This window comes from Suricata suricatta, chromosome 6, assembly GCF_006229205.1.
Source record: "Suricata suricatta isolate VVHF042 chromosome 6, meerkat_22Aug2017_6uvM2_HiC, whole genome shotgun sequence".
Taxonomy (NCBI): domain Eukaryota; kingdom Metazoa; phylum Chordata; class Mammalia; order Carnivora; family Herpestidae; genus Suricata; species Suricata suricatta.
This window is the reverse complement of record NC_043705.1, coordinates 39,057,552-39,083,732: the sequence shown is the minus strand read 5'-3', so window position 1 is coordinate 39,083,732 and position 26,181 is coordinate 39,057,552. Positions and strand designations below refer to the sequence as shown.

General features: G+C 38.0%; 1 protein-coding gene and 1 non-coding gene across 5 annotated transcripts in view; one reads left to right on the top strand and one right to left on the bottom strand.

The window, feature by feature from the left end:
- The first annotated feature begins 13,387 nt into the window (after positions 1–13,387).
- Positions 13,388–26,181, top strand: part of MIER3 (MIER family member 3) — a 122,544-nt gene continuing 109,750 nt past the window's right edge. For 3 of the 4 annotated variants that reach the window (XR_003909871.1, XM_029942265.1, XM_029942263.1), the window contains exons 1-2: positions 13,388–13,487; positions 13,572–13,711. Coding sequence is in view for 2 of the 4 variants with exons in the window: in XM_029942265.1 (XP_029798125.1) it covers positions 13,670–13,711 (42 nt within the window). In the remaining 2 variants the exon portion in view is untranslated. Of the gene's footprint in view, positions 13,488–13,571; positions 13,712–25,063; positions 25,191–26,181 lie in introns of all 4 variants that reach the window. The other variant, XM_029942264.1, reaches the window with a different exon arrangement.
- Positions 20,258–20,394, bottom strand: LOC115295104. Its single transcript, XR_003910327.1, has one exon. It is a non-coding gene; the product is annotated as a small nucleolar RNA SNORA42/SNORA80 family (small nucleolar RNA).

The window sequence follows — 26,181 nt, the reverse complement described above, 5'->3', positions numbered from 1 at the left end:
GTATCTTCCACAAATGGCCACAAAAATATATCTTATCCTACCACTCATCTTACAATGTGCTTTGAGAGCTCTCCCATGGAGAGGTGATATTTAGGGTCCTCTTCCTTGAATCTGAGTTACTGGTGATGCTATGTGACAGCTGAGGTTAGAATATAAAAGGTGACACAAGTCAGCCTGGTTCTTTTGGGACGTTTGTTCTTGGAACTCAATTGACAGGTGATTAGGGTTCCCTGGCAATCACATGGAGAGTTTATGTAAAGGTGTTTCAGCTGATAACTCCAGCTAAGTTCCCAGTCAGTAGTCAGCATCACTGACCAGACATACAGTAAGTGAGCCTTTAGATGACTTCAGTCCCAAGTCAAGAGTGCCTGTCCTGACACTACCATCCCCAATTCCAAGCAAAACAAAACATTTGGTCACCTTACTGTAGGTGATGAGCCACATCCTGTCCTTCCTCAGAACAACTTCTGGGGATTTAGGATCCTCTGTTATTACATGGCCCAAAGCTCCAGGAGAAACATCTCCTTCAAAGTGAAACAATTCAAGCAAGACCCAAACTCAGAGGTAATATTTCAGGGGACTAAAATATCTTCCTCAGCTTAGCAGTCTGGCGCTTAACTTCCATAGTAGGAAATTTACTCTGTAGTCCAGTTCAAGGGCCTGGGAATGCTAATAGCTAAACTGTTGCCAGTCTTTTTATGATGAAGAACTGAAACATATGACCTCTAAGGTACATCCAACCTCTAGAATTTATATGTTAATATACATGAGTTGATCATTTTGTCTCCTGGAGCTGACTTCCCCTATAGGATCTGGCGGGGGGGGGGGGGCAGAGAATGTGAGAATTATAAAAATGATTTACTAAGTTACTATATAGAAACTTTGCTGATTTACATTTTACATTTAGAATCAAAATGTGTTTAGAATTAATTTTGTGTATTATATGAGGTAAGGGTCAAGTTTTGTTTCTCCTATAAGGATACCCAACATTGTAGAAATCGTCTTTCCTCCACTTCTCTGCTTTGCTACCTTTAAGGTAAAGCAAGTCTCAAAAAGCATACGGGTCTTTTCTGTACTCTGCAATTTTCTTTTCTTGCACTGACACCTTACTCTCTTTGTTACTATAATAATTATTGAGTTCAGTACAGCAAATCCTCCTACTTTATATGCTGCTTCAATGTTTTTTAATTATTCTTAGGTGTTGCATTTCATATAAATTTTACTATCACCTTCAACTCAAAAAATTTCTGTTGAGGTTTTTAACGAGATCACCTTGAACTGGAAGTCAATTTAGAAAGAACTGACATTGTTTCAACATTGAGTCTTCTGATCTAAGAACCTGTATCTGTATATTTCAGATATTAAGATTTTATCTCATCAACATTCTGTTTGCTAGATTTACTACCATGGATTTAATATTTTTTAAAGTATGAAAAATTACGTCTTTTTAAAAACGTATTTTCTATTTGTTGCTGGCATATAGAAATAGAATTCAGTTTTATATGTTGTCTTTGATTTTAATGAACATATTAAGTATAATTATTTGTAGACTATTATGAATATTTATGTTAAACTCATATTCCTTGAAGTTAAGGACACTTCTATCATTTCATTTCCAATCTTTATACCTTTTATTTCTTTTTCTTACTTTATTGCACTGGCTCATACAATGTTGAATGGAAAGCAGGCATCCTTTTCTCATTCTTGTTTTAGAGGGAAATCAGTCACCATTTTACTATTGAGTATGTTACCTCTGTACATTTTTTATATATGCCATTATCATCTTATGTAAGTTCTCTATTATCTCTAATTTTCTGAGATTTTTATCATAGATATGTAATGTACAGCTTTGACATTAGAGGCTCTACCCATTATCACTTATTGTCAATTACTTAAGTAATAATAGTATTTAGTTTTTATTTAAAAATTTTTAAGTTTATTTTTATTTATTTTGAGAGAGAGAGAGAGAACAAGCAGGGGAGAGGCAGAGAAAGAGGGAGAGAGAGAGAATCCCAAGCAGGCTCCACACTGTTACTGTAGAGCCCGACATGGGGCTTGAACTGACAGACTGTGAGATCATGACCTGAGCCAAAATCGAGAGTCAGAGCCCAGTGCCCTACTTTTTTATTGAAATTTTACACAGAACTTCAATATATAGAGGATAAAAGTTGAACTTGCCTGCTTCAAGCTGAAGTGAGAGTTTCATACATATACTCTTTTTTGTTTTGTTTGTTTTTTGGCTTCAGCTATAGTACTGCACCAAACCAAGTTTCTTTCTTTAAAGTATTTGCTCACTCTCCAAAGCTCTCACATATACAATTCAATAAAAATTAAATAACGAATTGCTAACATCTATTGAACATTTACCATTTGCCATGTATGTTTGTTATTAAGTGAAGTGTTATTAAGTGAAGAGAAGACTGAGGCATGGAAAGTTTAAATAACTTAGCCCAAGAACATGTTGCTGGCAGGTGGTGAATTTTATTCCATTATCTACTATCTTAGTGGATAAACTAATGTTTTCCAGTGTGGACACCTTTCATCTCTAACCAATGTAGCTAGCCATGTTTGAAAACACTTCATGCTTTAAGTTCTAGGAGCATCTGTTACATGTTTCCTTTTGCCTACATAGCGGCACAGCTGGCTAAGTAGGTGATGAAAGACACATAATGGGAGGTGACAATAAGAAGTGCTGTTTGCTATTTGAAAATTTGTATCCACAGTAACATTCCTTCTGAAAATGTATTATCAAGGCTAAACATATTAATTACTCAGATGTCATCTCAGATGTGGTACTTGCCAAAAACAGAGAGCTGTTTTCCCAAAACACCTCTCTTAATGTGCCTAATATCAGAAGCTGTTCATGTTCATTCCAGTTTACTGCTGTATTTCACTTTGGGACTTTTCTTTTAAATAAACATTGCCTTAGGTGAGTTATTCATTGTCTTAAAATATCTGAGGACTGAGATACTAATTTATTTTATGTTCCAATATGTTGCAGTATAGATAAAATTGAACTTGGTCTTTCCTTTCATTAGTTTTTTATTTTTATTTTTTTAAGTTTATTTATTTATATTGAGAGCAAGAGAGCACAAATGGGGGAGAAATAGAGACAGAGGGAGAGAGAATCCCAAGCAGGCTCCACACTGTCAGTGCAGAGCCTGATGTGGGGCTCTAATTCATGAATCATGAGATCATGACCTGAGCCAAAATCAAGAGTTGGGGGGATGCTTAACTGATTGACCCACCCAGGAACCCTTCATGAATTTTAAAAAAAGTAATCTCTACACCCAATGTGGGGCTAGAACTTATAATCTCTAGATCAATAGTCACATGCTTTACCCACAGCCAGCCAGGTGCTCCGTTAATATTTTTTTCCTTGTGGAATTTATGAAGGATTACTTCTTCCCTCCCTCTCTCACTTTGTGAATATATCTCTCTTTTTTTCCTTCTCCCTCTCCCAAAACATTCATTATTGCAATTTCTTAATAAATAATTATTCTTCGATTTAACACACCATAGCCTGGAGCTATTTATTTGTATTCATGACCAACATTTCTCACAAAATAAGGCAGACAGCTCTTCCTTTTGAGATACAGGTATGTTTATAGAAGCCCTATATGAACCCATCTAGGGCACATTCTGTCTTAACTTGTCTGCCATCCTGTCTCATTTCCTCCCCTCTTGGGGCAGATCTGGGTATTCCTAGTCTTCCTGACCCTCTTCTCTTTTTCCTCCCTTTTTTATGACAAAGATTCTCTTAGTTTATCCTGCTTTTTCCAGTCCTGTTGCAGATTAAGGCCAACAGAAATCAAGTCCAGAAAAAATTTATCATTTATCCCTTGGTAGGGCTAGTCAGGTTAGAAGTGTATACAGAAACATTGTTTTGGGCACAAATATTTCTTTTCTTTTCTTTTCTTTCCTTTTGTTTTGTTTTGTTTTGTTTTCTTTTCTTTTCTTTTCAAGAGAGAGTGAGAGAGAGGTGGGGAGAAAGAGAGAGCATGAGCACAAGTGCATGTGTGTGCATGGGGGAGGGGTAGAGGGAGAGAGGGAGAATCCAAGCAGGCCCCATGCTCAGCATGAAACCCAACCAGGGGCTTTAGCTGAGCCAAAATCAAGAGTAACTTACTGAGCCAACCAGGCACCCCTGGGTGCAAATATTTCTAATCCAACCCAGTATTAGCCTTTAAAATTAGATTCCTCACAGACCATTGGCCATTCAGATCTTTAGCCTAGCTTTAGAATTGACTGTATCTTTACTACTTAGATTCCTAAATTGTTGCTTTCTAGGAAAACAAATTATTGCTTTCATCAACAACTAATGTCAAAGTTTAATGGTTCTCCTTCAGTCAGAGATAATTATTTTCATTAAACACTTGGATCTGCATTCTGATTTATGCATATGTAAGAGTCTCTGTCATAGGCTGTCTACCTTGGCTATACCCTAGGGATTTTTTAAAATATTGTGCAAATGCCTTGGATGCTACCAAATAAGAATTTTAGGAAACACAAGGCGGACAACAAATATGTTAATATTAAGAGAAGTACTGTTCTAAGTACAAAATGAAAATCAACCATGAAGCTAAGTTTCTGAGAATGGGGTGGGTGATGTATGAAAATAATGAACTACTTAACAAGAGGACAAAATAGGGAAACAATAGGTCCAGAGAGAGGGGAGGAAAAATTTCTCATCGACTCTCTTAGGATCTCTGAATTCTCTGGCCTGAGAATTAAACTGACTTAAAGCAAATTAACAGGAGAAAAGCATACAAGTTTCATTAGAAGTTTACATGTACATGGAAATCTTCATAAGAAAATGACTCAGAGAAGTACTTTGGGTACCAGAGCAAAAAGTTTATATACCTTTTAGATAAAGAAAAAATACATTTGGAAAGACATGATAAGACAAAGGGTGTTTGAGCTAGAGGCAATAAATTACGGGGAACTGACTAGCAGATATATGGGGAAAAGACTAACAGAAGATAAAGGTAAGATTTTAGTTAGATTTTAGTAATTTTAGTGTGTAAAGATTTTAGTTAGTTTATCTGTACATATCCATTTCAGTGTCAATTCCCAATTTCTAGGTGCTAATGGTGTTCTTTTCTTCCTGGTACAGGGAGGGTACCTTTCTCATGAGAAATGTTATGGGCTATTTTTAGGGAGGAAAGGGGAGGTCACAGAGTCCTTCCTGCATCTGCTGCTTCTTGAGTGCCTTTAGCTCAAAAGAGTCAATATGCCAAAGTGGCATATTTGGGGGTGGCATGTCCTGAATTCCTTCAGGAGATGTCTCTGTGGAAGTCAGAGGGTATTCTGATTATCTATTTCAAGTAGCAAATCACCCCCAAACTTAGTGGTTTTATACAGTAATAGTCAATTATTACTTCTCCCAGTTTCTGTGGGTCAGAAATCTGAAATTATTTGACTGAGGTGTTCTGGCTTGGGTCTGCCCTGAAGTTACAGTCAACAGATGTCTGGGACGGGTGTCATCTGGAAGACTTTTCACTCACATGCCTGACACTGGGTTGGGAAAGACTCCGAGTCTGGAACAGCTGAAGCTCCTTGGACATCTTATTTCAGTGTGGTCTTCGCTTCATCTCCCCAGGCAGGTTCAGGGTATGAGAATTCTTATGTGGTAGTTTAGGGCCCTAGACCATGCATCCTGAGAGAGAGAACCAGGAGGAATCTGTATTACTTTTTCTAAGCTGCCTCAGAAGTGACACAGCATCTTTGCCAATAAGCATATCCTATTACACACATTCTATTTGTTACAAGTCATAAGGCCAGGCCATATTTAAGCAAAGGGGAATTAGACTCCATCTTTGATGAAAGGAGTGTCAAAGAATTGGTAGACATGTTTTAAAGCAATCAGAGAAGCCTGGGCCAGAAATATAAACTCAGGAGTCCTCAGCATATAAATCATTGAAGAAGCGTGAGTAGTTGAAGATAGGGGTATGATGAAATGGGAGGAAGAGAGAGAGAGAAAGAGAAGGAGAACAGAATGAGAAGAAAGGGAAACCAGGTCTGAGACTTTAAAAATGTCAAACATGGGGGCACCTGGGTGGCTCAGTGAGTTAAGCATTGGACTTCGGCTCAGGTCATGGTCTCTGCTTTGTGAATTCGAGCCCCCCATCAGGCTCTGTGCTGACAGCTCAGAGCCTGGAGCCTGTTTCAGATTCTGTGTCTCCCCCTCCCCCTGCCCCTCCCATGTTCATGCTCATGCTCTGTCTCTCAATAATAAATAAAAATTTTTTTAAAGTCCAACATGTAAAGATGATTTGGCATAAAATAATGAGAGGCCCTGATCAGAGAGACTAGACAATCAACGAGATAGTGTGATGTCACACTAGCAGGGACAACAGAATGACTTCAAAGAGGATCTACAATGGATGCTACTAAGAAGTCAATTAAGATGAAGACTGACAGGCAATATACAGCTGATTTAGTAATATGGAACTCACTGGAAACCAACTGCACTTTTAAATGCTCATGAGAGGGATCCGGTAGACAATGAGGAATTGAAGATGAGGAGACAGAACTATGTCTAAAGCTCAAAGATAAACAAACTGTCCCCTTAATACCTCAATTGTTCTATCTAGGTCTCTAGTGCTGCAGCACCTGAAGTGGGGCAGAAGGTATTGATGTGGGGTGCCAACTTCAAGAAAAGCCAAGAACAAAAGTCCTTCATGATCCTCTCTCCTTTAAATTTTCTGAAAATGGGATCAAGTGATTAACCAGATTTACACTGGATTTATTTTCCAAGACAACCTCAAGAGTGGTGGTGTGCATTCTTTCATTAGGTGGCACAGAAAGTCTTATTGTTCTTTGTGATGTTAGCTGCCATCAATGATCACTGACTGGATCTGTTGATTCACTAGGGATTGCAAAATGATGATATTTAAATTCAATATTGTTCCTTCTTTCTATCTGTAATCCTATAAGGAGAAAATTGTTGATCAAGTATTTGGTTATTCTGCGATAGAATGGGTATAGGAAACACAAGAGTAATGATTAATTCTTTGCTCTCTTTATTAGTTTTCAAACTTAACATGGTAGTTCACTAGCATCCTCCAAAAGTGATTATTACAGGGCAGTGGCATGTATGCTATGCTCCACAGAATCTTTCAGGAGCTGCAGGACAAGACAGGGTGGGAGTTGGGCAACTTCTGTATCCCCACCCCAATTTACTCAGTGCAGCTTTTATGTTTTCCATATCGAGATTCAGTGATCCTTTACTGGAAAAAAAAGGTTTGCATGGCTTAAAGAAAAAGAACTGAAAATAATTGATCCGTAAGATAAATTTTATACCTAGAACATTATAGGCTCAAAAATGTTTGTCGAACAATTAATGATGAACAAATGAATGAATTAAGAAAAACAATGATGGAGTGCCTGCATGGCTCAATCAGTTAAGTGGCTGACTTCGGCTCAGGTCATGATCTCGTGGTTAGTGAGTTTGAGCCCTGCATTGGGCTCTGTGCTGACAGCTCAGAGCCTGGAGCCTACTTCAGATTCTGTGTCTCCTCTCTGCCCCTTCCCCTGCTCATGCTCTGTCTCTCAAAAATAAATAAACATTAAAAATAAATAAATAAATAAAAAACAATGAATGACTAGATTTTCAGAAATGAGGGTTATAAGAATATTGAGTTCTTTCCAGCCATAGCCTCTGTTCACAGAAAGATAGGCTGCAGGGAAAGGTTATATGAATAACAGGGATTTGTCCTGCTTTTTTTTTTTTTCTATTTTACAATAATCCAAAGTGAGACAGACAGCAGGCATGTGAGAAAACAGGGAGAGAGAGGATAGAGAGACAAGAGGGGCACCTGGCCTTAAGCATTTGACTTCTGCTCAGGTCATGATTTCACCATTCATCAGCTTGAGCTCCTTTCAGGTGATCTCGAGCCCCACGTTTGGTAAGCACAAGCCCTGCTTTGGGTGAGCCCTGCTTCTCTCTCTCTCTCTCTCTCTTTCTCTCTCTCCCTTCTTCTCTCTGTCTGCTCTTGCTGGGATTCTCTCTGCTCTCTGCCCCTTGTTCCCCACTCTCCTGCACCTACTCTCTCTCTCCCAAAGAAAGAAAGAAAGAAAGAAAGATAGATAGATAGATAGATAGATAGATAAAGAGAGATGAGAGGAGGGAGGGAATAAATGAAGAACAGGATAGTCTTTTTATCTACTAGTCATCCTCTTTCATTTCACTGAGTTAGTTCCCCAAAGACAATCTGAACAGACAGACACCAGAAACTCCCCTTTTCTAGTCTCATCACAGCTCAGTTCCTCCACCACTGAGTTATTCCATTCTTGATGCCCCTTGGAAACTTGGGTTGCTGTTAGTCTGGAGAACCTCACCACCTCTGGCAGGTCCTTACAACTCCCTTAAACACAATCTACAAGTGCTTCCCCATGACTGGACTACAGGGGAACCACAGGGACCAAAGGACTCCAGGAACTGTCCCCATCACTGATGTCCTACTTGTTGATGTCCTTTAACCACAATTAGCTTGTAAGTTCTTTTCTTTCAGGCAACCCAGCTAGCTGGCTACATACTTATTAAAAATCTTTTTATTTTAATTCTAGTTAGTTAAGTGTAATATTACTCTTAGGGGCACAATATAGTAGTTCAACAATTCCATACATCACCCAGTGCCCACCACAAGTGCACTCCTTAATCTCCGTCACCTATTTTGCCCATCCCCCACTTCTGCCTTCTGGTAATCATTAGTTTGTTCTTCATAATGAAGAGTCTGTTTCTGGATTTGTCTCACTCTCTTTTTTTCCTCTTTGCTTGTTTGTTTTGTTACTTTAAAAAAACTTTTTAAAAGTTTACTTATTTTCAGAGAGAGAGACAGAGAGAACAAACAGGGGAGGAGCAGAGAGAGAGGGAGAGAGACTCCCAAGCAGGCTCAGCACTGTCAGCACAGAGCCTGATGCAGGGCTTGAATACATGAACTGCAAGATCATGGCCTGAGTCGAAACCAGGAGTTGCTTAACTGACTGAACTACACAGGTGCCCGTGTTTGATTTGTTTCTTAAATTCCACATATGAGTGAAATCATATGGTATTTGTCTTTCTCTGACTTATTTTGCTTAGTATTATCCTCTTTAGCTCCATCCATATTGTTACAAATGGTAAGATTTCATTCTTTTTATGGCTGAATAATATTCCATTGTATCCCCATCTTCTTTATCCATTGATCAACACTTAGGCTACTTCCATATCTTGGCTATTGTAAATAATGTTATAAAGCTAGGAGTGCATGTATCCCTTTGAGTGTTTTTTTCTTCTTTGGATAAATACCTAGTAGTGCAGTTGCTGGATTGTGGGGTAGTTCTGTTTTTAACCTTTTGAGGAAACTCCATACTGTTTTCCAGAGTGGCTGTACCCGTTTGCAATCCCAACAGCAGTGCAAGAGGGTTCTTTTTTTCTGCATTCTCACCAACACTTGTTGTTTCTTGTGTTGTTGAGTTTAATCATTCTGACAAGTGTGAGATCCTGCTACATACTTATATAATCCTTAATGTTTTGTTAACCGAAAAGGAAAATATTGAAAAATCCTGGGAGCCTTTAATTCCAAAAATTAACAAAAAGGAATGTGATTTTCCTAAATAACATTTCTCTGTCCTCATTTTATTCAAGGTGACTATACAATTTAAATTCCATTGTAATAAGAGTGGTGATTTACCTGATGATAATCAATACTATCTACATGCTTTAACTTTCTCTTTTCTTTAAGGCTATTTTTTCTGGTTCTTTCACTTGCAGGTATACACAGTTTCCAACTTCAATAGAGGCTTTTCTTCTCTTTAGAAAAAAAACTACATAGTTTTCCTTAAAGTTAATATTAATATGGAATTCACACCCATTCATATGATAATTCCATCATTCAAGTTTATGGCTATAATTGAAAATTTTACATTATTTTATCTGATCATCAAAATGAATAGGGCTACGGTCAGATCAAAGTGGGTTTTCATCACATGCAACACCAAAACCAAATGGAGTAATTTAATATTGCCTAATGTAATATTTAGTATTCATGGAGTACTTCTCTCAGTTTCCTTAGATGAAGATGTCTTTAAAGGACAAACATGAATAAACCACCACAGATGCTATTACATATCAATTTTGACATCTGGAAGTTATTACCATATGTGAACTGCTTTTCTTTTTTTTAATTTTTTAATGTTTTATTTATTTTTGATACAGAGAGAGGCAGACCATGAGAGGGGGAGGGGCAGAGAGAGAAGGAAACACAGAACCAGAAGCAGGCTCCAGGCTCTGAGCTAGCCGTCAGCACAGAGCCTGACGCGGGGCTCGAACCCACCTAAGTGAGATCGGACCTGAGCCGAAGTCGGACGCTTAACCAACTGAGCCACCCAGGCACCCCGTGAACTGCTTTTCAAAGACATTCATTCATTGATTCATTGATTCATTGATTCATTCATTCATTATTCAATAATCATTTGTATAGTGCCTATTAGGCACTGTGTTAGGCTCTGAGAATACTACAAATAAAAGGAAAACAAAACGGGCACCTGGGTCGCTCAATTGGTTGAACAGCCGACTTTGGCTCAGGTCATGATCTCATGGTTTGAGTTTGAGCCCCGCGTAGAGCTCAGGCTCTGTGCTGACAGCTCAGAGGCTGGAACTTACTTTGAATTCTGTTTCCCTCTCTCTCTGCCCCTCCTCCACTCATGCGCGCTCTCTCTCTCTCTCTCTCTCTCTCTCTCAGAAATAAATAGCCATAAAAATTTTTAAAAAGAAAACAAAACAAGAAATGATTAGTCCTTTATTGATTATTTGACTGGCGAAGAAATGGGGAAAGAGACCTACAAAAGAAGTGACGCAGCAATTAAAATTGTGAAATGGTGCAAAACATGCTATGATTGAAGTAAATCTTAGGTGAGGGGAACATACGGAAATGAGAGGTGAGCTTTGGGAAAAATTCCTAGAGCAACTGAATCTGAAAAATACTAAAAGTCAGGCAAGGGGAGATTGCAAGGATGTTCCAGACAGAGGTGGGCAGGAAATGCAAAGATCCTTTTGCAGAAGGGAGAAGAACCAGCCTGTGGTCCCAGAATTGCAAGGGGTTTGGTATGACTGGAGATTAGAATGAGAGGTGGAGATTAGTAAAAGATGAGGCTAGAGAGGTACGTAGATGCCATATTATAAAAGGCCTGTAGGCAACTGTAATGAGTTAGGTAATAGTTTCATGAAATTCATGTCTACCTGGAACCTCAGAATGCTCAGTCTTTGCACATGTTAAGGATCTCAAGATGGAATTATCCTGGATATAGGGTGGGCTCTAAATCCCATGACTGTTGTCATTATAAGAAGGGGGACTCAGAGAGACACATATAAAAGAAAGCCATGAGAAGATGGAGGCAAAATTTTGAGTGATGCAGTTCAAGCCAAGGAATGGCAGAGATTGCCAGGAATCACCAGATTCTAGAAAAAAGGAAGAAAGAATGCTTCCCAAGAGATTTCAGAGGGAGCATGGTCCTGCTTACAGCTTGCTTTTGGATTTCAAGCCTCCAGAACTGTGAAAAATGAACTTCTGTTGTTTTAATCCACCAAATTTGTGATGATTTATTACAGCAGCCCTGGGAAACTAATATAATCATATTAAGAAGTTTAAACTGACTTATAGATATCTACAAGTCATATGTCAGTCTTGACATACCCTATGAAAAGATTTAAGTAAAAAAGTGACATTATCAAATTGGTACTTTATTTAAAAAAATTTTTTTAACCTTTATTCATCTTTGAGAAACAGAGAGACAGAGCACGAGCAGGGAAGGTGCAGAGAGAGAGGCAGACACAATCCACAGCAGGATCCAGGGTCAGAGCTGTCTGCATAAAGCCCAACACAAGGGCTTGAACCCACAAACCATGAGATCATCATCTGAGCCAAAGTCAGACACCTAACCAACTGAGCCACCCAGGCACCCCTCAAATTAATACTTTAAAAAGATCACTCTGGCTGAAGCATAAAGGACTGATGAGAAGAATGAAAGTGGATGTAGGGACACATTGGAAGGATCTGGAAAAGTGTGGCTTAAATGAAATGAGAAGTGGTTAGATTTGTGAAGTATTAGACAGGTGGAACTGATCGAACTTGATCTTTTCTTTTTCACTCTTTTAAAATTAATTAATTAATTGGTTTTAAGTAAACTCTACACCCAGCATAGGGCTTGAACTCAAGACCTTAGGATCAGGAGTTGTATACTCTACTAACTGAGCCAGACAGGCACCCTACTGATCACTCTTTCTTAGATGTAAAGATTTGTGAAAAGTAAAAAGTCAAGAACTGACACTTGTCATACAGTCTAGCTTTCCCACAGCTCCTTCTAAGAGAGTCTGTTTCTCTCTAAGGTAGAGGATATGAGCAGACATGTTTGCACCCCTTGCCTCAGCTAAATTGGGGCAGTCTGATTCTCTCTGGCTATGAACCATGATATTCAGGGAATTCAGAGAAATGCTGCTGTGGGTTTGGCCTGGAAGGTCACACTGGGTCAGACTTATAGTGGTGTTACTAAGCCTTAAATTAGCAGAAAAATCTAGTCATAAGGGAGGAAATAGATAAAAGTCAAGAAAAGCAATTCAGATGAGCTTGGGAGACAGAGTTTGTTGAGAGATTCCTTTGAGGTCTGGTTGTTTTTTTTTTTCTTTTCTTTTTAATCTGTACACTCCACATGGGGCTTGAATTCATGACCCCCTATCAAGAGCTGCATGCTCTACTGACTGAGCCAGCCAGGTTCCCCTGTTTAATTTCCTCATAACTGCCTTTTATGGGGCAACTGGCTGGCTCAGTGGTTAGAGCATGTGACTCTTTTCTCAAGGTCATGAGTTTAAGCCCCATGCAGAACTTACTTTAAAAGATGATTGATAGATAGGTAGATAGATAGATAGATAGATAGATAGATAGATAGATAGATAGATAGATAGATAGATGGATGCATGCCTGGGTGGCTCAGGTAGGCTGAGCATCCAAGACTTGATTTTGGCTCAGGTCATGATCTCGTGATTTGTGGGATTGAGCCCCAAGTCAGACTCCATGCTGACAGCACATAGCCTGATTGGGATTCTTTCTCTCTCTCCCCTTATCTCTGTCCATACCCCTTTCATGTGCCCTCTCTTTCTCTCAAGATAAATAAATTAATTTAAAAACTATATATATATAAATTGTCTTTTATGAGATTGTCCTTAAGCATATGATAAATCATCTTTTATTCAGTGGATTTTCTGTTTTGCAATCACACAGTCTTATACTATCATGCCAAATTTATGGCTTAGGCAACTGGACAGATAGCAGTACTATACATCAAAAGGGAAGTAGGGGGAGAAAAACAAATTCTGAGGTAAAAGTATGAGTTTAGATTTGGGCACTGCCTTTTTTGTGGCAACAGATATCTAGGCAAGTCCAGTGTGGACACAGAAGACTTTATGGGAATGTTTTGGACCAGATTTCCACTCTAGAAGCTATCACCCTGTAAACATTAATTGATGCTAATTTCTTCCAGGGTAAGAGGGAAAACAGTGGGAAGTTTGACATCAAAGGTCTTCTTTGTTTCAGAAAGAGAGGGGAAACTGCAGAGGAAAATGAGAAGGAATGGTCAAAGAAGTAGAAGAATAAGGAGAAGGTAAAGGGAGAAAGATCCGAGAGTGACAAGAATGGAAAACATTTCAAAGAGGTCAAGAACTTCAGATGCTGTGGTGAGTCCATTGGTTTTTAGCAAGGAAGAAGCCACTGATGACTTCGGTAAGAGAAGATTTGGAGAAGTAATGAAGGCAGAGGATAGACTGTGGGTAGAAACCATAGATCATATTTCTGTGGGCTGGCTGTAATGGAAAGAAGAGGTACTGAGGTAACCAAAAGGGAATATTTGTCTCTTTAACCAAGATCGGAGAGACTTAAGCCTGTTTACAGACTAGGAAAGAAAATCAGTTGATAGAATTTAAAGACAATTGAGAAACATTCATTGATCAGTTAAAGTCTCTAGGAATGGAGGAGAGAGAGATGCAGTACTTAGGTGAATAATTACCTTCTTTCACTGTGGTGAGAGAGGACACAGTAAAAAAAAGAAGAGGCAAGAATGCAGTAAATTTTTAGGTTGACTAGAGAAATAAAAAATGGAGGAATTTTTTCCTGATGAGTTCTAACTTGCCTCTTTGTAGTAAAATGGAACACCAGAGATTAAATGTATGTTAACTGGGGAAATAGAACAGTAAGGTAATTTGGAATTATAAATTACTTAAGAAACTACCCCCCTCACCCCAGACTCACTCTAAATGTGAAACAGGTGTGAGTACTTGGAATCACTTAAGAAGTGACTCCTAGAAGGGAAAATCAGAAGGGTAAATAAAACTTAAAGCTGGTTATAAAGTTAAATAATGTACAAACACAGCAGGTAATACACAGACACAGATGCACACACATACATGTATATATATGTATACATATACCATTTTAGGTTTGAAAAAGGAGCTATGAGAGAGGTCAAGTAATTATGCAAGAATGCTTTGTGCATTCCACTTAATAAAGTGAAAATTTAGAATTTTTTCCTTGCAATATTTAAATGACTGAAAGTTTTTTCAAAGCTGAAATACCAAAATGATTGAAAATATTAGAGAAGGCAGGGCCACCTGCCTTTCCTATATGAGCTGCATTTCAGTGTAACTAAATAGTTGATGAAGAAAGAGTCTTCTTTGTGGAGGAATTTCAGATAACAAAGGCAGAAACAATAGTAGAAAAAAAACCTACCATTTTTGTAACTCCTAATGAAACAGTAGCTCTAAGGAGTTATTTTTAACATTTATATACAAGTTAGTTATAATGTAATAATGATTTCATGGATAGAATTTAGTGATTCATCACTGATATGTAACACCCAGTGCTCATCCTAACAAGTGCTGCCTTAATAATCATCACCTGTTTAGCCCATCATTCAACCCAGCATATGGCTAGCCTCAGTTTATTCTCTGTGTGTAAGAGCCTTTTATGCTTTGTCTCCTTCACTGTTTTTATCCTATTTTTGCCTCCCTTCCCTTATGTTCTTCTGTTTTGTTTCTTAAATTCCACATATGAGTGAGATCATATGATATTTATCTTTGTGTGACTGACTTATTTCACTTAGCATAAAACACCCTAGTTCCATCCATGTTGTTGCAAATGGCAAGATTTTATTCTTTTTGATTGCTGAGTAATATTCCATTGCATACATATACTACGTCTTCTTTATCCATCTGTCAGTCAGTGGACATTTGGGCTTTTTCGGTACTTCAGCTATTGTCAATGGTGCTACTATAAACACTGGGATGCATGCGCTTCTTCAAATCAGCACTCCTGTATCCTTTGGATAAATGCCTACTAGTTCAGTTGCTGGGTTGTAGAGTAGTCTTATTTTTAGTGTTTTGAGGAACTTCCATACTGTTTTCCAGAGTGGCTGCGCCAGTTTGCATTCCCACCCTCAGTGCAAAAGAAAGCCTCTTTCTCTGGACGCTCGCCAACATCTGTTGTTGCCTGAGTTGTTAATTTTAGCCATTCTGACAGGTGTGAGGTGATATTTCATTGTGGTTTTGATTTGTATTTCCCTGATGATGAGTGACGTTGAGTATCTTTTCATGTATCTGTTAGCTATCTGGGTGTCTTCTTTGGAAAACTGTCTATTCATGTCTTTCGCCCACTTCTTCACTGAATCAGGAATGCTAATTAGTGGCTGCTGTTCGGTAAAAGGCTGATGGTGAAATTTATAACAAATGGATTAGGCTAATACTAACCTGAATTCAACCATCAATCTCAATATCATTATAAGTGGGACAATCAGACCTAAGGGCAATCATGAGTGGCGCGATATGAAGTATCCACACCATTTATGAAGAATCCTTAACAAAAAGGTTATTTAACTTAAACACATTCAAGATTTTATCTAATTTCAGTCTCCCAAAAACAAACAAACAATAAATAAAGAAGAGATAACAGTAAAAGGAAACAATCAGCCAAATCCAGAGCTGGAATATACTGTTGGACAAGCAACCTGCTTTTCCAATAAATAAGTGGCATGGGGAGGGCGGAGTGGGAGGAGATAAGAAAGAACTTTCATAAATTAAGAGAGAATCAAAAGACAGAACAACAAAAATGCAATGCACCAGATGTTGTTTGAATTCTGATCCAAACAAACCAATCGTAAAAGGGTATTTTTTAAACAATCAGGAGAATTTTTTTAGGTGTAGTGTTTAGGCTCTGTTTAAAACAAATGGACCTTATCTGTTAGAGATACATAGTGAATGACTTACAGATGAAATGATATGAAATAGGAGATTTGTTTTAAAATATTCCTCCAAAATAAAAGTGGAAAGCTAGATGAAACAAGAATGGAAGATTCTTGTGATAACTGTTAAAGCTAGGTGGTAGGTACGTAGGTTCAATATACTATTTTCTTTACTTTTGTATTTATTTGAAAATTTTTATAACAAAACTTTTCTTTTTTTAAGGTTTTTTAAAAATGTTTATTTATTTTTGAGAAAGAGAGAGACAGCATGAGCAGGGGAGGGGCAGAGAGAGGGAGACACAGGATCTGAAGCAGGCTCCGGGCTCTGGATGCCAGCATAGAGCCCCCACACAGGGCTCAAACTCACAGACTGTGAGATCATGACCTGAGCTAAACTGAAGTCAGATGCCTAACTGACTGAGCCACCCAGGTACCCCTATAATAAAATTGTTTTCCAATAATGACAAAAGCAACAAGTCTGGACAATTACACCTAAAGTCCCTCTAACCTTCAAATCACAGATAATTTCTATGATTACCAATCTATTCCAGAATACATAAAAATATGAAACTCCTCACAATAGTTTTACAAATCCAACATAGTCATACAAAGACAAAAAGCAGGACAATAGAGTAATTTCATTAATACAGGCTCAAAAATTTTAAAAACATGCTAGCAAATCAAATGTAGCAAGGCAATTTAAAAAAATATGACATAATGGAACAAATGAAAAGATTTTTCTCAATAGCTAGTGTATCATCAAATGTCACATTTTACAAAATTTCCTATAATTATTTTGTAAATTTAACTCCATACAAATTTTTTCTTTTATTTGGATCCTAAAATTTGTATGGAAGAATAAATATAACATAATAGACAAGAAAAGCATTAAAAGACAGAGAAAAGGAACAACAGTGTGGGAAAACTTGACTACTTAATATCGGAATGCATGATAAGCTAATATAAAATTAAATCCAGGGACACTTGGATGGGCTCAGTTGGCTAAATGTTTAACTCTTGATTTTGGCTCCGGTCATGATCTCATGGTTTGTAGGACTGAACCTGCTGTTGGGCTCTGAGTTGACAGCACAGAACCTGCTTGGTGTTCTCTCTCTCCCTTTCTCTCTGCTTCTCTCTGTCTCTGTCTCTGTCTCTCTCTCACAAAATAAAGAAATAGAGTTGCTGGGTGGCTCAGTTGGTTAAGCGTCCAACTTCAGCTCAGGTCATGATCTCACAGCTGGTGAGCAAGACACTCATTGAACTCTGTGCTGACAACTCAGAGCTTGCAGTGTGCTTTGGATTCTGTCTCTCTCTCTCTCTCTCTCTCTGGCCCTCCCTGCTTCTGTGTCTCTCTGATTCTTCTGTCCCTCCCTGATTCTGTCTCTTTCTCTGTCTCAAAAAAGTTTTTAAAAATAAAGAAATAAACATTAAAAAAATACATACAGTATAAATGAAAACTTAATACATAACAAAGGTGATAATTCAAATCACTGAGGAAAGGCTGAATTATTTAATTGTGTTGGTTTAATTGGGGAGAAACTCAAATGAATTTTATATTTTATAATATTTTAGAAAATGAATTTTGGTTGAATGAAAGACATACTTGTAAACAATAAAATCTTATAAGAAAATGTCAGCGTTTACATGAGCCATCAAAGTGCATGAGGGACTTTGATCAAGACTGGAGACCCAAAAGCAGCAAGAGAAAAGGTAAACCTACCAAATTTAAAAACTTTTTCAGCAAGGAGATAGTATAAATAAATGAAAACATAATAAATTTGGAAAGATTTGTTGAACATCGTAAATCTAAATTACCAACAAATAAAGTGTTCTGATTCATTGATATTCAGTGAAATGCAAATTAAAGCAACAACAATACATCAGTTTTTGCTCACATGATTGGCAAAACATTAATACAATCAATAGTGTCTCTTGCTTATGGGAATTAGTGGAAAATATTTCATTCATTGTGGGAGAAACATGAATTTCATGCTTTGGAAAACAATCTAGTAACATCTATCTTATCAAATTGACTCAGAAAAAAAATTAAATAGTGGGATTAGGTGAGTGGGACGTTATCGAACTTACTTTGTGAATATATAACATTAATACCTAAACTTAATGAGAACAGATAAGTTTCCTTCCTATTGCTCCTGTAATAAATAACCACAAACTTAGTAGTTCATAACAACCAGATCTATTATCTAATAGTTCCAGAGGTCCCAAATCTGCAATGAGTCTCACGGATAAAAGCAAGTTGTTGGCAGGGGATATGTTCTTTCTGGAGGCTCTAGAGGGAAATCCAGGATATCAAATGTCCTAAACGGAGGAGTATGACCAGTTCAGTTCAGTATACATAGTCGACACAAATATAAATACCTCATTCTTTGACAGAGCAATCCCAATGTCAGAAGTTTTTAGAAACAAATGTATTATTGTAGAAGGATATATGAACAGGAATGTTTATTGAAGCATTTTTTTTTGTAATAGCAAAAATTAGGACCTGACTTGTATATCCATCGACAGAATACTCAAATAAATTACACTCTGTCCATATACTGGAATATTATGTAACTATTGAGAAAATCAGTTAGAATTATATATCTTGACCTGGAAATATTGTCCATGAAATATTAAGTAAAAAATGCAAATTGCAAAGTAATGAGCATCATCTCATTTATTGTTAAAAATACACATGTAAATAAGGAGAAGAACAAAATTCCAACTTATGAATATTTCTGTGTCACTGTCTAGTAGGAAGAGAGAGATCATATCCATTTTATGAAAGGGAGAAAGCTAAATATAAAATAACAATGAACTAGGTATTAATCTCTTAACTAGACAACTAATAGGGAACTTGCAGATCTCTAAGTGAAGGTGTGTTTGATGAATTCTGGTTCTGCAACTGTTGAAAAAAATTGCAAGCCTTATTCAGCCACTGCCAAGGGCCATGGTCGCAGCTGCAGGAATGAAGAAGCCCTCCCGGATGATGGGCGTCCGTTAGCAAACAAAACCAAAGAGGATCCTAATGAAAACTAGAAAGCAGAATTACAGTCCTGTTGTCACAAGGCAGGGAGGAGGCTGGAGCTAAGAGACAGGGGCTTACTAACTGGCACCATGTGTTTACATGTAATTGTGTGGATATGAAAAAAACTTTGAATGATCCAAATCAACCAGTTACCTCAGAGGTAAGAAGAGCCTGAGAATTTTGAAAAAGGAAAAGAATGAAAACTCCCTTGGTGCATTTGATGGATTACAGTGTGTGTGTACTATTTATGTAATAATTTGTTAAAACCCCACATAACTAATGAAACATAAAAATAAAAAAGTTAAAATTAGAAGTAGAAATATCCTGGATGCCCAGTTGGTTGAATGTCTGACTTCAGCTCAGCTCAGGTCATGATCTCATTGTTCTTGGGTTTGAGGTCCCCCCTCCCCCCGCCTCCCTTGCTTTGGGCTCTGTGCTAACAACTCCAAGCATGGAGCCTACTACGGGTTCTATTCTGTGTCTCCCTCTTTCTCTGCTCCTCCCCAACTCATGCTCTGTCTCTATCTTTCTCAAAAATAAATAAACATTAAAAGTTTTTTAGGGGTGCCTGGGTGGCTCATTGGTTGGGCGACCCACTTCAGTTCAGGTCATGATCTCACGGTGCATGGATTAGAGCCCTGCAACAGCTCAGAGCCTGGAGCCTGCTTCGGAGTCTGTGTCTCCCTCTCTCTCTGCCCTTCACCTGCTCTCTCTCTCTCTCTCTCAAAAATAAATAAACATTAAAAAATAAATAATAAATTTTTTAAAGTAGAAATATTCACCTTGAGGTGTGCATGCCCTGGAGAGAGGATAGCTCTGTCACTGTGTATAGTAGATGCCTGAGCTATAGTGTCCTTAGATCTGAGAGGTAGCTGCTCAGGGGATCAGGTTGCACAGTTAAATATACAGCTAAACATATGTATTGGCCTTTAAATTTTTTTTAAATTTTTATTTATTTTTTTACAATGTACAGCCCCCTTCAGTGCTCACACCCCACCAGTGAGGAGGCTGGGCAATGGTTCAGGGCTGCATGCTTCTCTGGCACAGGTATGCTCTGAAAGGTCCACAGAAAAAGGCCCACCGTCAATCCATCACTATGTGCTTGCTTTGGCTTTTTAAACCATATTGACAATTGTGACAACTTCTTGATGTTTGTTGAATCTGGATGATGGGCACATGGTGGTTCATTTTATTGTTTACTTTTCTGTAGGTTGATGTTTTTTCACAATAAATATTGGGGGGAAATACTGTGATATAATCACAATTTAGTTTACAACCATAGCTGGAAAAGAAGAAAATAGATGAATTTTTCCTAACTCCAAGAGGATCTGACAGCCCCTTTATGTTCATTTGAATTAATTATGGTAAGATCAGTTACAATGTTGATGAAGAAATCCACCTTCCTGTAACAAACTTCCTGTAAGAATAAGGAAGTAAAATTTCTCAAGACAAACAAGTGAAATAAGCATCATCGTCTCAAAATTAAGGGTAATATAAAACAGTAAACCATTGTAGTTAAAAATCAAGATGTAACTGTTGAACTTCTTAAATGCACACTAGCCAGGAATTGATTTCATCATGATAAGAAACATAATCTGTCAAGAAAGGACCTTTACCCCAACCTGGCTAATGTTTACATTTTTAGTGTCCTCAACACATCTGATTGGTTAATGGAGTCCATCCTTGATCTTTATCTCTGTAGCAAGCTCCAATAGCCAACTCAGAGTTTTAAAATCATAAAATGTCTGTGTCAACATCTCCTGAGCCCAAGGTTCCTATTATTGATACATATGGCACCTCTGTTACAATCTGGAATTAAATTTGATCAAGGCTAAATCAGAGAAATGTGGGCTTATATAAATTATTCTATTTTCTCTGCTCTAGATCCATAAGATCTTGAGAACCCAAGAGTGGGAAGGCGTGGAAGAGATTAATACTATGTGAGGGCAGTTGCCCTCTCTTAAGTATTCCACACAGCTCCTGAAGGATAATTAGGAGGCTGGAGGCAGTGGGATTTAATATCAATCATATGTGTGCCAGCATTCTTTATCAAACTCCAGAGCCATCTCCATTTGGGTATAGAAGGCAGACTTTTTCAGCTGTGCAATTCCCCAGGGTTTTCAGATAATACAGGAATGTGGAATGTTCAAGGAGATACTGAAGTTCCTGCTGAAAAGGCTTATGGACTGTGGGCTCAGCAGTGCCCTGATGCCCCAAGAATCTGGAGCATCTCCAGTGGAATACATTTGTGAAGTGCAGTCAAGGTCTTCTGAAGTTAAGAAGAGGTTTGAAGACTAGGAATATGGTAAAAGTCTGAAATAGCTTCTGTGAGGAATAGAACCATCTGACAGAGCAGATACTGAAGGACTTTTGGGCTGTGAGGAAGAATGAGCTGAAGTTAGAGAGCCTTATTGTGTGATTATCTCAGGAACTTGCATTCAAAGGCTGAGAGGCCTGAGGGATGATGGGAGACAAAGGGGCAAAGGTGGTAAGACCACTGATGAGACAGTGATTGAACGGATATAACCTAGGATCTAGGCAGAGTTAAAAAAAAAAAGGAGAGAAGACAGAAGGGAAGGAAAGTTAGTGGGAAACACAGGAGGTGGTCTCTGAGGGCTTGACTAGATCAAAAGTCAAGTGAAGGAGTAAGATGTGGGAGAGGTAGAAGGTTGTAGTCAGTGAGCAATTTACTGGAATTCAGTATATCATAGGTGGAGCACACAGATGTGCAAAGATCCCCAGGTGTGCCTATGGGAGGAGGTAGTTATTATGGAATAAAGGTCATTGTATGTATCAAGCTAGAGTGTTGGATGACTTATAAATCCATGTGGCTATTAACACTGATGACAGATAGCAAAGTAAATGACTCTGGCATGAATTTAGGAAAATACTGAAATACTGACAGATGACAGACTGCTTTCATTTGGGATTATGCTTCCCAGCCCCTACTCTCTATCTGTTGCATTCTGGCATCCTGTTTCCATGTTCTCTGAGTACTCCCCACCACACTTACACCCCTATGCCCCACTTCATTCACAAAAATATTTCCCCCCCGAGAGCCCACTTGTCACTGCAAATTAGGAAACAGCAATAGAAAGTCCTGAACATAAATCTCTCGTTAATTCGAAGTGGAAAGAAGTATAAAATGACAATAATTTATAAGGAATATGAATGGCTTATCATAATGAGTCAAGAAATCAGGACATTTATTGCAGGTTTACTTTGTGCTTAGCTTAGAGTTTAAGTGCATGGGCTTTGCAATTCAGCAGTCCAAAGACCAATTCTGCCACTTAATAGCTGCCTGAGCAGGGCAAAAATTACTTCATCTCATGAAACTTCAGATTGCTGTCTTAATATTAAGATAATACCTCCTACTGCATAGAATTGATATGAAGATTAAAAGAGGTGTTCCTTGTAAAGTAGAAAGGTCTTAGAACAACCAGTGATCAATTCCGACTGCCTCCATCCTGAAGCATTTTTCTGACAGGCTCCTCTTTACTCATCCTAGAATGAAGAGAAATCCATTCATATCTAGTGCTTGCCAAGGAATGTGGTAGGTCCAGCTTATGCCAACCCAGGGTTGTGTGCTTCTCTTCCTAGTGTGGTTCAGTGACGTTGACAGCTGAGATCCACTGTAGTTGGAATGTTCACACCACGGAGAGTGGCAAAAACTTACAAAGTGGAAGGGGACTTGTTGGTAGTGGTGGGATAGTCAGAGTCTGTTTGCCAGCACACTGCCGTCCTTAGGTTTCAGCTTGCATGTTTCTCAGATCTGTAGCCGATCTGCTGGGCAGCTCCTAACCCATTCTCAGCCTCTTGCAAACTTTCATCTAGGGAGACTGCTGGCCAGAGATGGTGTCTTTTCCTGCCCTCACTGTCTCTCTGATTGGTGGGATTTGTGAAACATTACAATTGCTAGACCCTCTATTTTCACCGCTCCTTCCATCTTGGTGTTTCTGCAGTGTTTACCCAGAAGACTACAACACCTTCAGTATTACCCCACTTCCTGCCTGGTTTTTTATCATGGGATTTAAGTGTTTTTAAGAAGAGAAGGAAAGGAGGACTAGGAGAGAAGATTCTGGCTTCCTCAAACCATGTGGCAGGAGGTTGGCTGTGTAAGGTTTCTCATTGCAACAGTCTTTTATTTCTTCATTCAGGACAACAGGAAGGGCTTTACAACCTGACTTCTGGCCCACAAGTGCTGCTATTTTCCCCAGTGTCATAGGAAAAGAGAGCAATTGATTAAACTTTTCCAGTTTCTATCTAACTTAGTGGACTTTTCCCCTTGCTTCTACTGCCTACAGATTATCAGTTTTGTGTTTTGATCTTGGTAGTCATCCTTTTTCTTTTTAAGTATTTCATTTGGAAGTAGAAAAAGTTTATGCCAGGATCTGCTAGTTGAATGCCATTTTATATTGGAAATTGTCCTAAGAGAAACTCAGTTTTATTTACAAATTTTATTTTTGTTCTATTCCTTTTCATGCCTTACCTAAAATTTGTTATTAAATAGAATTATTTTGTATTATGTTTCCTTGAAGAAAGTACAGATAGCCAGAATATAATCCAATTCAACCTAGAGTTTCTAGGAATTTGTTGGAATGTAAAATAGTGCCCTGAAAAATATTCCTCCCATATGTACAATTTAATTAATAGGATTGTGAACTCTGCCTGGAAGGAGAGCTGAGAGCCAGGAAATACTCAGATCTATTATAATTATGTTTTCAAAAATTACCTTTTTGGGGCGCCTGGGTGGCTCAATCAGTTAAGTATCCAACTTTGGCTCAGGTCATGGTCTCGCAGTTCATGGGTTCAAGCCCTGTGTCAGACTCTGTGCTGACAGCTCAGATTCAGCATCTCCCTCTCTCTGCCCTCCCCTGCTCACACTCTTTCTCTCTCTCAAAAAAAAAAAAACAAAACCTAAATAAACATTTAAAAAATTACCCTTTTAATCAAAATAGATAAAAATCTATTACTTTTCTTTAAAACTTTTTTATTTATTTAAGAGGGGGGGGCACACCTGAGTAGAGGAAGGGACAAAGAGAGAGCGAAGAGAGAGAATCCCAAGAAGGCTCTGCACCCCACACAGGGTTCAATCTCACAAACCCAGGAGATCATGACCTGAGCTGAAATCAAGAAGAGTCTGATGCTTAACCAACTGAGCCACCAAATACCCTGATAAAATCTATTTCCAAATTGAAATTTAACACCCCTCTCCCCCCCAAAACTAATAGATTTAGGTAAGACAAACAAAATCAAGTATTTATTGGATAGCTTATGTCAAAATAATTTCTGGCAGAGAAAAATTTAATCAAAAACTATGCCGTAAACTCAGGTCATGATCTCACAGTGTATGAACTCAAGCCCCACATCAGTCTCTGCACTGACAGTGAAGAGCCTGCTTGGCATTCTCTCTCTTTTCTTTTCCTTATGCTTCTCCCTTTTCTCTCTCTCTCTCTCCCTCAATAAATAAATAAACTTAAAAAAAAAAGGCTATGCCATAAAGACCTGTATTTTAGGAACACCCTTGGGAATGAATGTTATACAATTGATAGTGAACTTTTTCCTCATTAAGAACTGGTGATTATATTAGTGAATAGAGATGGTAGCCTTATTTAAATGCTGGTCTTGTGTTATAAAGTTCTGGGAACTGTGTGTAGGTGCTGGGAAACAACATGAGTGAGATTCTACCCTTCTTCGTAAATTTTCAGGAATGGGCAGTCTAGGAAGATAGCTTATGTAGTTTGATTTGCTTTATCTTCATGCTGCCAGGTTGTGATTAGCGGTCATGAAGAGTAACCTCTCTCCTGGAAGTGAGTCACTGAGTTCTTGTGAGTCCTGTGAGTCCTGTAAGTGAGTCCTGTAAGGTTACACCTTCCCTTGGATAAAGGAGAGCCAGGTGAGTGTAAATGTTAGCCATTGTTAAACAAATCAGAATCCTTTTATATGGCAGTAGGTGCCAGCTTGGGTTCATCAGGAGCATGGCATGCCAAAGTAAACTCATTTCCTTCTTTACAAGAGATTGGTAGAAGAGAGGGAAGTTATTGATAGTTATGTTTTGTTTAATGAGACATGTGACAAAGACAATCATGATATTCTTCTGGATGAGTCCAGGAAATGTGATATGGAAAATAATAGAATGGATTATGTGAGATCATGACCTGAGTTGCAGTCAAAAATTTAGCCAACTGCACTGCCCAGGTGCTCCTGTAATAGTCAATCTTGAAGAAAAATGAATTTGAAGGACTAACTTACCAGATTCTAAGAATTAATCTAAAACAATCTAAAGGAGTAATTAAGACAGATGCTGTTGGCATAAGGACAGACAAACAAATAGGTCAATGAGTCCAGAAATAAACTCATGCATATATGGTTACTTGATTTACAACAAAGTCACCAATGCAATTCAGTGGGAAAAGGATGACTTTTTTTCAATGAATGACATTGCAACAATTTAATAGTTACACGGAATAAAAAGACTCTAGTAATATGCTTCATCTCATAACATGCACAAAAATTAATTTAAGCTTAAATCACAGATCTAAATCTGAAACATTAAACTATTATACTTCTAAAAAATACATAAGGTAATATATTCATGGGATTGGGGGAGGTAAAAAATTTATAACTAGTACACAAATAATTTAATCATTAAAAACTTCACAAATCAGATTTCATCAAAATTAAAAACTTCTGTTCATCAAGAGCACCAGTAAGAGCAAAATAAAATCATATGTCTAAAAGAAAGTTGTATTACAATATTTACAGCAGTTTTACTCATAATAGCCAAAAATGGAAAGGTCCAAAGTATCCATCAACAGAAGAATGGATAAATAAACTATGTGCATATGAGTGATCTCTGGAGAATCCTTTAAACTTTTCTGTATTTT